The 14,160-nt window shown below is 43.9% G+C and overlaps 1 protein-coding gene across 1 annotated transcript in view; it reads right to left on the bottom strand.

The window, feature by feature from the left end:
• Nucleotides 1-14,160, bottom strand: part of GLI3 (GLI family zinc finger 3) — a 210,968-nt gene that overhangs the window by 92,525 nt on the left and 104,283 nt on the right. The window contains exon 4 of the mRNA XM_050891183.1: nt 2,183-2,288. Within this exon, the coding sequence (XP_050747140.1) occupies nt 2,183-2,288 (106 nt within the window). The remainder of the gene's footprint in view (nt 1-2,182; nt 2,289-14,160) is intronic.

The raw sequence follows: 14,160 nt of genomic DNA, 5'->3' as shown, positions 1-14,160 counted from the left end.
AACATCTGCAGTGAAGCTGTTGGAGTCCGACTGATTTTTTTTTTAAGTTGCTTAATTGTGTATTTACATTTAATTACACCAACCACAACGGCTCCAAGGGTCCGCTACAGCTCATCATTCCAATGGTGACACAAACCAAATGAGCAGAAGAATCAACAGAAGCTAATGAAAAAATAAACGGCCGGTATCAAGGAAATTTTGAGTTTAAAGCTTGGGCTGATATCAGAGTGTATTTCTAAAGCAGCTGCCTGCAGTCATATCACATCATGCTAAGATCTCCTCATCTCTAACAAGCCTCTGCAGGGCCTGGCTGAATCAGTGCTGCACTGCGGGGTACGGCAGGGAGTGGGGGCACGCGGCATGCAGCACCTTTCCGTAGAAGGGGCGTTGATTTCGGCATCAGAGGGGACTACTGCTGAATGCCAAATGAGGCATGAAGCAGGCGTTTGCAACATCTTTTGGGGCTCTTACAGTAATCCTGGCACGTTTAGCCGTGTAGGCTGCTAGTCCCGATTTCCCACTGTCACCTGAAGCGGGGAACAGTGGTCTACCCACCCAAAAGCCCTGCCCACGGGTGCAGGGTGTCATGGTATGGGCTGGGTTCATGGGGCTCAGTCTCCGGAGGGGGTTCAGCACAGCAAACACAGCCAGGCAGCATCCCACATGGCATGGGATCCAGAAGCCTCCACAAAGGCTCACAGGTGGTACCCAGGTTTTGAATGACCGTCCTCTGCTGATGCAGGTTAAAACACTTCCTGGGGCTCCGTACCCCATCTGCCTTGCAGCAAAGACAAAGGCAAATTCCCCACTAGCTTGAGAAGGAGCAGGATCGTCCCCCAGCTCCCAAAAACATCCAGGCAGAATATTCACTGCACTGCAAAATCTAGGATGACCATGTAATGACTCTGTCTGAGCCTGCCACCTTCAGCTTACAACGGTTTTTAGCAGCAAATTTAAGCATGTATTTGAGTATATTTTATGATGTGGTTGACTGTGGTGTAAATAGCGATGCATCAGAGGAACTCTGAGGAATAAATCACAAGTTTCTGTACTTTCTCTTTCTATAAATACCCACTTTTCCTCTAATGCCCAAGAAGACTGCAACACAGATTTATTACTTACCTCCAGGCAAATTTGCTCTGAAATTACAATTCAGTAATAGAAGACTGACCCAAAAAACCTGTTAGTAAAATATTATGTGTGTACTTGGGCATGTAGTTAGGATTGTTAATATCAATTAATTCTGCTCACAGAGGAGGACTTGTTTTAAAACAACTTCATTTTTCTTCTGCATATATGTAATTACACAGCTGTAACTAATAGCCATAGCAAAGCAATCTGCCATCTAAACAACTAGCATTATTCTTCAAAGTATTACTTGTGCTTTTCTTCTTGTATTTTCTCAGTATGAGAGGTGATTAGTAGATATGATTAAATGTATATATCAAGCCTTTTAGCGAAGGACCAAGCCCTGCTTTTCGGCTCCATTTTTAACGGTATATAGCAGTTTTCTGGACACAACAACTGTTTTATTCTGCAATGCTGATATCCGTCTCCCCATATAGAATAAGATAATATTTATTTCTACAGGATTTCACCACTACCACCCTTTTCTAATGCATGTTATCACTGGTATTCATTTCTTTTATCTTTGTGTAAACCATGTGCTCTGTCACATTTGCCATTTTGTTTGGGTGACATTCCCATCAATCAACCGATTGCCTGTGCATGCACACAACAGGGACTATGAAAATTTACCAAAAATTTCATTATGCTTCATAGCAGTCACTGGGAAAAAAAAAAAACAACCTTTGGCATGAGAGGAAATTTTAGCTATGAAGAATCCCAAGCCTAATACAGACAAAATACATGTTTTGTCTGGCTGTATTTCACAGGGTTCAGCACTTTTTAATTCAGTATTTATAGAACGACAGCACACAGAATAAATGTCAGCAAAACATAGAGGTACCACTTGCCAGCCACCTATTATAACAGGAATTCCTCAGGCACCAGCCTGGGTTTTGCTTCATGAACAGATAACCTCGACGCTTTCCAAAAGTAAATCTCGCTCGCACCAAGACTGGCAAAGCGCTCCAGGTGCATGGCTTTAAGCACTGCAAAGGTTCGTATACTTGCCCATTCTTCCATGCAGCTGAAGCAAGGGGAAACACTGAATACTCACACATGCAGAGGAGGAATGGGAGATGGTTCGTAATGGTAGCGTCCCTCATGATGTCTTGCATCAATTGGTACAGGAGGGTGGAATGCTGGAAAGAGGTGAGGCGGATCTGAAAAAACAAGCGAGGTTCCCGGATCTGAGTATCTCCAACGACTCTTTAAAAACAACATTCATAAAGATGGAACAGATATTGAAAAGCATGTGTCAACAGCGCTACGACTTACGGGTCGCATTCTCCTTGCCTGCTGCAGTCAGTCAGGTCTGTCTGAGGGGAGAGTTTGGCCCACAGTTTTTGCATGAATATGTATTTACTAATTTTAATATTCTCTTTTTATAGCTTAAATGGAAAGGGACGTAAAGAAGTTTTTAATAAATAATTATGTGCCCATATGTGAAGTGTCAGATCAAAAGGACCATCAAGTCTTTCATAAGCATTCCTGATTTATTTAATTTTTATTAAAACAAGAAAAAAAAATCATTCCAGGACGAAAAGCCTAAGCAGAGAATACAATACAATAAAAAAGTATATCCTCAGAGATGTACACACAATCCTACAACGGAAAGCAAAACTGAAGCGGCATGCTGAGAAATGACTATCTGGAGTAAATCAGACAACGGAGTTAAAAGGGAAATGGAATTGGGAAAGGCAGTACTGGAGATGCTTAACTGCGTCACATTTATGGCCACATCCGGAGGAATGTGCCTGAGGACAGGGGGACTCATTTCATACACTGCTCTTAAAAAGGAAGGATGCTTTCTTTGTCCCCACAGCTGAAATCCCAGGGACCCATGGCTGCAGTAAGCTCTCCTGCCCCGTTTCCTCCAAGATTTTCGCAGGACGGGGCGGTTTGCAGCTGCCAGGGCTCCTGTTCCCCGCTGTTTCCGGAGAGCCTCGGCAACGAGGCTGACAAAAGGGGGAATGCGCACCCACCGCCCCCACGGGCTTTGCCCTGAGGGGCCAAGCACAAGCGCGCCCCGCAGCTCCCCACTGCTTCTGCAGCAAGATTGCCTCCCAGCTTTGGAGGACACAATGCACGTGGACCACAGCTCTCCGCACCAGCACACTGGTGCAACTTATGTGCCTGAAGGAGGTTATTGCCTACCGTGCTGCTCACTGCTGCCTTCCAAATGCTCAAAATTCAAACGAGATGCTGAGCATCTCCAGCGGCACAAAACAAACCGACCCTGCCCAATTATTACCCGATTGCCACTTTGGATGAAGTCATGTGTTTATCCGACATCAAAAGTTGAGAAGTACAGACATTAGGTCATGTCATGGATTTACTAAAATGCTTCTAGAAAGAAAGAAAACTTTAATTATGCACTGGCAGAAAAACTAAGCCTATTTTGGTTTTGCCTGCTGACTCCTGAAGGTATCTTCTCTTTGTATTTCCTGCCTTTCCTATTCAGCAAAATGTAATCCTCCTCTCAGATTCTGTTATCTGTGAAAACAGTTCCCTCACGCCAACTAGAGATGGTTAAAAAAAAAAAGATTGTTCCTCTTGGTGTTTGTCAAAAGTTTGGTTTGTTTATTATTATGTTTTGAAATGGGAGAAAGAACTAGAGGAACAAACCTCATGGCCCTGAGGGAGTAAACAGAGGGGAGGAAGGGGAAATCATGTAAATTCTGAGGAAATATTCCCAGTATTTCAGGAAAATCTGGAAACATCTGACACGGCCTGGCCAGTTTCATCGCTTGATTTTGTAAAACATCACCAGCATGTGATCAGCCACAGCGCGTTTCTGCTGTTTACTGACTCAGGGCTTAGGCACCGTAAATGAAAAATAACTGTGGCTTACTACTGGGAGCTGGGAGCTCAAGCTCACGGTAGCTTTAATTCTGGTTCTGCTGCACCAACCGGACCTTGGCATGCAATCTGTTACAAGCTTCACTCCCCATGCCAAGCACTCCTGGGCTTCAGCAGGAGTAGAGGTGGGTCACAGATGACCAGGTACCCCTGTGAACACACTGTCATCGTGCGAGTGGAGGATGCTTGCTGCCACCTCCTGAAACACATTCCTCACCAGCCGCCAAGGTGGAGAAGGGGAAAAGGGGCATGAGAAGTGTGTTTTAGCGCATCTCCCTGCCTGCCCTGTTCCCTGCTTCACTGGTATTTGACTATAGCAGCGTAAGCCGAAGGGAGGAGGTTTTAAAGCAGATGTCTGGCATTTTACCATAAAAACTCTGCCACCATTTTTTCAGTGAAGAAGGAAGTCACACACACCCTTGTAGATGCACAGGCAAGTCCTTCTCTGACCTACACGTCTCCAAAGAGTGACTCTGGGGAGCACAGGTGAGACCACAGAGATTTTGTCACCCTTATTCATGTCAGACAGGACGGGCTCTACCTGGCCAAGGCAAGCAATCCCACTCAGGACGCCGAGCCTCCTCACTGTCCACCCTCATCCAGCCTGAGCACCTATCCATTAAAAGCAGTCCCAATATTTATGCAGTGAAACACCATTTAACCCTCCTGAATGCGATCATCTATCTTCCCCTATCTCGGAAATGGAAAATGAGTATTAAACGACCCAAAAAGGGTATTCCCTTTTGTGGGACCTATGCAGCACACAGCACCAACAAGTTGTATTTAACACATGGGATATAAATCTCCAAGAACACCTTTTTGAGTCCTCTCACATTAAGCTCCTTCGTATATCTTGGTTGCATCTTGTTTGCAGTTTCCATCTGGGAAACAGCCGTACTCCATCACGGCACAGGGAGCTGTCTCCGTCAGCCCTGCACCGACCGGAGCAGAGCTGCATATCAAAACCCAACATAATTATCCATCTCACAGTTTATTATTTATACATGAGCAATACAGCTGGTGAACATCATAACTCAAGTGTATGTGTAATAAATTACTACACTGTAGCCATCTCCTGTTGCAACCCTTAAGAAAAACCACATGATGACTTTTCCAAAGTCAGGCTAAAACTGCTGAAGCAGAATAAAGTGCCACTAAACCTGGCTACCTCCTATTTATCATATAATTTCCTGACTGATGGTTCCACAAACCAGCTGCTAAGTGCTGTGTACTCTACTGTCAGCAGACTAACATGCTAAATGGGGGACAGGGAGAATAATGTGCACAACTAGTGGAGTCAATTTTACGGAGGGAATTCACATTCTGCTGTGTTTGGGTCAGCCCTCAGCGTAGAGGAAGGCAGTAAATTCTATGTGCTTGGGGATCCAAAACCACGCCACTTTGAAGAGCATTGAATATTTATATAGAAAGACTCTTAGATCAAACAGAGACCTGCCAAAGCAGCCATCGTCCAGGGCTTCACTTGGAATTCACTTGAAACTCCATAAAAATGTAATCGGTTGACATGTATTTATATGGAAATAGATAGTAGGAAGTTTGCAAAGCAGTAACGTGGGCTGTAGCCAGTTTCACATTGCTTTTTCATATCCCACCCAGTAACTATTTCATTAAAGGCTCCATCAGAATATTACAGGCACATTCTGCCACTATTATTTATGCTGTAGCTGAGTAAAGAACGAGTGAGACTACTCGTAGGCTAGAATTCAATCTGGACCTACCCAACTCCTGGCTGTTTCTGAGAGATGCTCTACTTATCTAGAAAACCAGGGGGCAACTTAGTCTAAAAGACAGGATACCTGCTCTGACTGTAATGACATTTTCACGTTTGTCATTTAAAGTGCAAGGAACAAAACTCTTACCCTTAGCAAAGAGGAACTCCTCTCACCAAAACGAATTGACAAAATTTAATTTCCTATTCTGCTAGGGAAATTATTTATTACCATTTGCAACTTCTTAAAAATCCTGGCTGAGATGCAAACTACCACAGCGTATGCCAGGCAGTTTTCTTACAGACATCCAAAGGCAACCATGAATTCCTGGACCAATCCTTCAATTACATCCTTGCAGAGACTCCCTGACGTAAATGTACAGTACAGGAGTTGAGACGGACAGATGCTGCCTGCATATTTGGAGCCCTCAGCTCCAATTCAGCAGAAGTATCTGATTCTGTGCTTAAATTTCACCATTTTCAACAACTTGTAAGGACATCCCAAGGCACTGGAAATACACTTAAACACATTCCTCACACATTGCTGAATTTGGTAGCTGTTGCCACCTTCTGAATTCTCTGCTGCCTACTACTGTAAGCTTCCTTCGGATGCTCTCTCCTGCATAGCTAACAGGGTCTCCTCAAAACAAAATGGGAGATACAACTGCCTGAAATGCTACAAACTCACCAATTTTAGCACTGTGAGATTTTTCTGGAAAATATGTCAATTTATGCTGACTTTTTGCTGTGTAAAACGTGCCTTTTTATTTCTTCTTCAAGAATCTTTCTTGCGTTCTTCTTAAAGAAAGTGAATAGGATCATCTCTCTCAAATTACAATTACTCCCATACAGGAAAAAAGAAGACACCTACACTTGTTCTCTAAAAGTTGGCAACCTAGGGCTCTGCTGCAGCATCAAGGGAAAGGAACTGGGAGAAATCACAGCTACAGTCCTTGCTGCTGAACAGCAAACCTGAACTGAAGTCTGATGAGATGTAGCAGGCAGCAGCAATTCACTACAAGACTTGGTGGAAAGCAGACGATGCCAGCTGGCTCAAAGGTGCTGTGCAACACCTTGAGACAACAGCAAAGAGGCTAGGCTGCTCTGAAGCTCACTGAAGTTAAGGATAACTTTTCTGTAGACTCTGTAGTCTCTCAAATAAGCCTTATTCAGTTAGGGGATCACTACATTTGGAAAGTTAGGCTGTGGTGTTAAGGCTAGCAAAACACTCTGCCCTCAGCTAACCAACTTGCTGAAGCACCTTGTGAATCCTGCCAAACCCTTGAGGAAGATGGCTGCTGAAATGACAAGCTGCATTTTTCAGCACATGAAGAAAACATTTGCTACTGTAGAAAACGCCTGCATCGGCTTGAACGCGCCCAGTGTGGCCCCAATGCCTGCACCTGTGTCGTGAGATCAGGGCCAAGCAAACACAGAACTCAAGCCCAACACAGGAAGCCCTTGTTGTGTTTAAGCAGATTTGTCCTCAGGATGACCAGCTCACCAAATTAAATGTCAGAACCGAGCCAGGCGCAAAACTCTATCTCAGATATAACCTCATTTGAGGTGAAATCTCCTTCCCGCTTAAATTCATTATGGTCTTGATGCTGAACTCGGTGGTACCAAGCTTTCACACCAGATATAACAGAAACAATATCAGGCAAAATACAGCCTCCCCACTAATGTGTTTTCAATACACAGAACAGTTTTGAAGAGTTTGCCAGCAAATTTCTACACTTCCTTTGCTTCATAAGCTGATCACCAGATGGGAATTTTCTAATATTCAGGTTTGCAGAGTCCCTAAGGGCACCACTGTTTCTTCATGTACATTCGCCTCAACTGATCTGAACTTAATGGTATTGCCAGGTCTTATGGCAAGGATTAGGTTCTTTTTTGCCAAGCAAAGATCTTATTTTGGATTTCTGTTTAATTACAGCTTGCGTTAGGGCTCAATAAGAGCACATGTTGTCTTTGGGGTTTTTTTTTAGTTCTCTTTCAAAAAGGGGTGAGTTATGTTCTCTATGTATGCTTATACAGAGGTTTCAATCAGGAAGAAAAATGATTGAGCCACAGCCACACGTTAATGCATGCACTTAACTTCGTGCACTTTGAAGAGTCTCCCTACAGTGACTGGGGTTGCTGCTTCAGCGTGGCTGGTTGCCATCTGAAGCACTGCTTATTTGCAGGCTGATCCACAGATGTGCTACAGCCAGTTATCTCAGGAGGCTTTTCTGTGTGTGTGTCCATGTCCGTGTGTGCGTGCATGCACACGCATGCTTCCTATGTGGCAACCATCGTGTTGACATGGACGCGACTACTCACTATCTGACTTCACAGAGAAGGAGGTTTTAAGTAGGAACAAGAAAAAGCCATGGCAAAACAAAAAAAAAAAAAAAAGGATAAAGCCAAGAAATGGATAGAGGGAGAAAAAGAATTTTTAATTGGTAAGTTCTCTCCATTTCAGTAACACTAAATGTTAACTGTGTTAACATACAGTAGATACAACACTTGCAGAGAAATACACAATTTTCAATCAGATCACATCCCTTCCATGTGTCTGTCTGTATTAATGATGATCAGACTTCCCCTCCCTACCCTCTGCTTGTGCTTGCACAGCCTATACACTGATCTTAAAAATAAACCACAGGAGTTCCAGGCCAAACCTCACAAACTAGAGCACAGCTCCAGCTCTGTGCCTCTTGCTATGGCTGAAAAATAATTTCTACCTCTGCAAAACTGAAAATCAAGACTTCGCGGCATCTTTGATCCCTGCCATCCATTTTACCACTTTTTAGTTTGTAAACTTAAACACCTTGTGGGAACATGTTTTATTGTTTTTAGTAGTTCCACAACAACCATCATGCCAAACACATGAAGGAGGAGCAGTTATCGGTGTGCTGGAAGAAAAGTAGCTGGAAATTATTCCATCAGCTGGCACTGAGAGGTCTTTAATATGCCAAATTTGCTGCAGGTATTGGCTAAATAACTGCTGGATTGATTTCAGTTTGAACGCTTTATTATTCCTCCCAGTCACTGCAACTCTGCTGTCTGAGGAGCACGACTGCCTTCTGGAATACTAACTAAACTTCCTCAAGTCCATTCAACTCACTCCAGTGCTCCCTGCCATTTGCCCATCCAAAAAAGAAAAAAAAAAAGTAGTAAGAGACAGACTTGCAGGGTAATAAATATATTGCATGTACAAAACACCTTGAAGAGTCTCAAATTCTTTAAGAACATAATTTGTGATTCATCACAGCCCAGTGACTTACAAATGACTGTTTCCACTGGGATGGACTCACCAGTAAGCAAAGGAAGGACTCCTTGTGCTGCCCTGATCATGCAGTTGTGAACTTGCCCAGTGAGCGGGGTGGGCACAGCACTGCCACCCCACAGCCCCCCGGGACACACATTTTCAGAGGAGGAAAGCCAAGGCACTCCACCAGCACAGTCTGCCCAAGAACAAACAGCAAATTAGTGGAAATGCACCAGGAATATCCCACCTCAGTAGCTTCTTCTACCCAAACAACACTGGCTGCTTCATCCTATAAGCAACCTTTGAAAACTCTCATGAATGTGAGCAACAGTTGCATATAGCCAGTATCTGTACATTGGCCCATGCTTTCAGGAAAAGATGACAACGAGACATCTTAGCCTCATCACCATGTTACTGGGAGGGAAAATTGTTTCATCTAATGCAGCTGGCTCTTGGTACGACTCAGCTCCTCTTTTTCATAACCTCTGGATCCCACGCAGCATTTCTTAACAAACTTAATAGTGTGGTCTCCGCAAGAAAATGACAAATTGTCCTCTGCCAGGAAGCTGACAAAAGAAATCCCTCCCTCTGCTACCTCTGATGGACTCTGTAGCGAAAAAGTAATTCAGCTTCTGCCTTGCAACACGCTTGCTGTTTTGCTGTTGCTCCCCCTAACTTCTCATGCCACCACGCGTCAGTGCATCCTCCACTGCTTAAAAATTCGCCCCCAGGAATTATGGAAAACAAAACAAGCATCCATGTTTAACTCTCAACAACCCCAGAGAAGTGGTTTCACACAGCTGCCCTGGAATGCTTCCCACCTTTGATTACATGTGTATGAACGATCACATCCTCAGCATTTCCTCCTCTATGAGCAGCAAGTAACTGGATGCATAACCACAACATATACGCAAATACTTTGTACCTACATATGTGTGCATACCCATTTCTGTAACACACAGCAAATTCCAGTGGTTGAAGGTGAGCTACAAAGTGGAAACTAAGGAAATGAAAAGATAATAAAAGAAATAAATCCTGATCCACACTGGAGAGAACTAAAGGAGAAAACTCACAGCAAGGCTCTCAACTCCAAACTACTCCTAAGCAGAGGTTTGACATGGGCTTCCTGACCAGTGGGAACAAGGAGCTGCCACACAACAGCTTGGTTATTCCCTACGGCTCAACACAGCCCAAGGAAAGCATTCGAATGCCTTCCTATCAGCTGCATGCATTAACTCAGCAATGACAAATATCTGTAAGATGCAAAGGTAAATGCGGCTAAGGAGAGGTTAACAGAAAGCTAAAAACTAGAAAAAAATCTAGAAATATCCTTGTATTGCTGCTGATTTGATGTGCGAACAAATAAAGATGTCAGGTAATTCAACAAGCTTTGGTGACATTCTTAAAAGTTTATAAAGCAGCAGCATGAGTCAGTCTGCAAATGTTATTTATTTAAATGATACTTTGGAGACTTGTGTGATCTTCTGTGTACCAGAATAAAGTTTAAAAGCTATTTGAAAGGCCAAACCTTGAACAGTTGGGTATCAGTATAGCATGATGAAAATCACTGTAGCTAAACAGATTTCCAGCTGCTGAAGGTCTGGACCACAGGGTGAAAGACTTGGAAATAGGTTATACTTAGCAGCTTTGATGAATTTATGGCATGATAGGAATTAGAGAGGGAAAAGTATAATTAGATCAATTATGTCTATTTTTAGATATTAAAACAGTTCGCATTCTATGGGATGCACAATCAGATGAACACTCAGAGAGATTTCTTTTTTCCTGCTGTTCAACCTGATTTTTTAAAATTTCACCTAAATATTCATAATTATTTAACGTCTCTCTGTACCATCCTTAGCAATTACTCTCCTTCTGTGGTGTTTATGCTCTTCAAGCTCTTGCAGATGAGCAGATAGTTATCACATGTGCTGTCAGGCCACTCAATAATATACATTTATTGCATCCTTTAATCTCTATGTCCATATTCTAAATTAATCACAGTCGCTTGTTTTTGCTTCCCGGGTTTCCTCCAGCTTGGGAGAGATATATAGTTGTCACCTCCGCACTCTTGGGCATCAGGTTTTCATGTAGGCTGACATGACACTGTCTAGGAGGAGGCAGCCTTAGAAATTTATAATACAAATAACCTATTTCTGCAAATTTCTCTTTCCAGCAGGGGTATGTGTTTCTTATACGCAGTCTCAAATACCTTTCATTTTCCCACTATGAGACAGTGCCTTCATCACGTGGCAGTGACCTATTCTACCATTTCTAGGGGACTGCTGGTGAAATGGGCACTGCTCAAGTTAAGTAAACACAACACAAACTGGCTCTTGGTTATTACTTCTTGACATTTCTAAATACTTGACTTTAAGCTGTTTTCTTCCTCCTCGTTTCCTTGTCCTCCCTCACCTTCTTGGAGAGTTTTTCCCCTATATTTCATTTTTATGCTGGGTACTTTTTGTTTCAGATCATTACTGAAGATGGAATGTACGGCGAGTTCCCTTAATTTGCCCTATTGACATTTATCCTAAGTGCTCATTCAGCCTATTTTTGAGAATGTCATATTGTCGGTATTCCAGTCAATCTGAGTTAGTTTTTTCAAGCCAAGCTTTGAGGCAAATATTTTTAACGAAAAGGGCCATAGTCAAGTTACGTCACTTCCCTGTGCCTCAGTCTGGTCACTGTTAACACAGAGATATCCTTTCTGAGACACTCTGACCCTCTTCAGTGAAAAGTCCCAACAAAGCTAGAATAACAGTATTTTATCCACTACCCATTATTCAGTTCCTTTAAAAGAGTGGTTCAATTGCCTAAAACTGCTCGTTCTTTACAAATCTCTCTTGGGTTTTGCTCATGATCTTTAAGTTCGTTTTTCTTTACAGACAACAACTTCTTTGTTTCCTATTACTCAGACAGAGGGTGAGAGTATCAGCTTTAGATATAACCACACTTTTTGTTGGGTTTTTAGAATTATTGTTAGGATCCTCCCTTTTCCTCTTGCCCACCAAAGGGCTTTTCTCTCTACAGCATATGGGAAGTTCCTCACAAAGTCGTATCAACACCTTCACCTTCATCCCCTCTCTTGTTCTCTGCAGACATAGTGGCAGGATCTGGCCTACCCTTCTCTTGCTTTGGGGACTAAGTGCTGCTTACCAAAAGCAGCCAAGCCTTTACATCACCCACTTACAGCTAGCACCAGCGCTGAGAAATGGGATGAAGGGCACGTATGTCTGAGCATACTTGTTTAAAAACACAAATCAAAAAATCAGAGTCGACAACCTCAGCTCAATTAACGCTCATGGTCCTTACGCCCTGTGAGGACAGCCCCAAGTTAGCAGCCTGATGTGTCAAAACCAGACAGGGCCCCAGTCTCTGACTGAGCTTTCCGGCACTACCACAGATGATTACAACAGCATCGCCTTCTCCAGCCTCCAGTCCAGGCAGACCAGAGAAACAGTTACATTACCTGCCTATGCACAGCCATGTTCTTCAGCTTGGTGATTAAGGGAGAAGATGGGAGAAAATGTGGAATCAGGTGGAGCACAACCCCACAAATATGAAAGAAGTGGGAAAGGACCGTTCTTCTGCACCCCCGGGTGGGTAAGGGGGCACTAAAGAGGAGGCCACTGCTTTTCATTCCTCTCTTTACATCCTAGAGGAGAAGCCAACGGTGCTACGAGGAGACAACAGGAGCCAGAAGAGGGCAAAGATGGCCGAATGAGGATGAGGTGCGCAGACCACCATTCCCAGCCACACGGCCAACTGCCACAGGAGGCTACAGACACCGGAAGTTTAAATGGCCTCAAGGGGAAGGTCACAGAAGAGAAATGTAGTAAGGGTCCAAATGTGTAGAAACCCCTTACGGACCAGGAGATTCCTGGACTGCAAATTTTCGGAAGTTGGGAGAGTGCTTGGGGGCAAAAGGAAAGGAGAATCACCTGCTGTGTTCTTAAATTAACTCCTGGGCATCTGCTTTTGGCCACCGCTTGGAAAGGATACCAGGCTAGACGGACTGTTGGTGTGGGCCAGCACGGCCCCTCATGCTCTGCACACTCCTGTCATGTTCCCCAAGGCCAAGATGGCTGCAAACCCCTTCCCCTGACACTCAGCCAGCACATCACCAAGAGCAGCGACCATGCTGCGGGACTTCAGCCCATACAGCTCTGCAGCACGAGCATGAAGGCTTCCTGAGCCAGTAAAAGCCCATCTTTCAGTTATATGTTTGTACAACATGCTGCACAAAAGAGGGCTTTGGTCTATGGCTAACATCAAGCACATGGTGGTAATAAAAATAACTTAAAGATGTCTGTCCCCTGCCCACTGAGACACAATCCTCCCGCATTTCTGTGCGGAGTTCAGATGCAGTCTGGCTATAGGAAAACAGGGGGCTTTGCGGGGGATTTCATTTACCCCCCGGCAGAAGAGGAGACAGCTCTCCTCAGTCCCATCCTCTGGCAATCTTGGAGCTTTTCCAATGCATTAAGCATCAGTTTCCCGCCAGTGAAGTGTTTGATGCTCTACTAAATGCAGTGGCACTCGGAAAGGTATAGTAACCCTCCATATGGAAAAGCCATTTGACACAAAGGTTGGAGGTCAGAAGTTTAAATGTTCATGACAGAGACGACAGCAGTCTTTTTCTGGTCAGTAACATCAAAGGATTTGCCAGCTCTTAATGCTACTATTGTCGCTTGTTTGGATCCTATTGAAATTCTAGCATATTTATTGCACTCTGGGAGCATAAGGACTTTTTGTTTGTTTTAATCTCTATGCTGAACCCAAGGAGTCTGAAGTGTTGTGACTCCCCTTGCTCCCAAAGAGAATGCGTGGGGAAACAATGCCAGAGGATGCTGCATTGTAGTCCTAACCAACTTGGCGCTTTCTTCCCCACCAAAAAATATAAATGATGGATGGAAACATATGGTCTCTATTGGACAGGGCTGGAAATCTCTGCTCCTGAACTCCCCACATGACCGGTTTTAATTGTTTTGTGCTATGGCAGGGGGTGAAAAGCACTCCCTACCGTCAAGATCTCCGTTTTGCCAGTCATTGTTGAGAAACATTGTGCCACAGCCGACTAAAGCTCCCATTAGGCACAACTGTGGCGGAGCCGGGAACAGCAGTGAGATTCTCCGAGATGAATTGTAATGCCATAACCACAAAGAGTATCACTTCTCCCAGCCCTCCT

Source organism: Gymnogyps californianus, chromosome 2 (assembly GCF_018139145.2).
Source record: "Gymnogyps californianus isolate 813 chromosome 2, ASM1813914v2, whole genome shotgun sequence".
Taxonomy (NCBI): Eukaryota; Metazoa; Chordata; class Aves; order Accipitriformes; family Cathartidae; genus Gymnogyps; species Gymnogyps californianus.
This window is presented reverse-complemented; position numbering and strand designations above follow the sequence as displayed.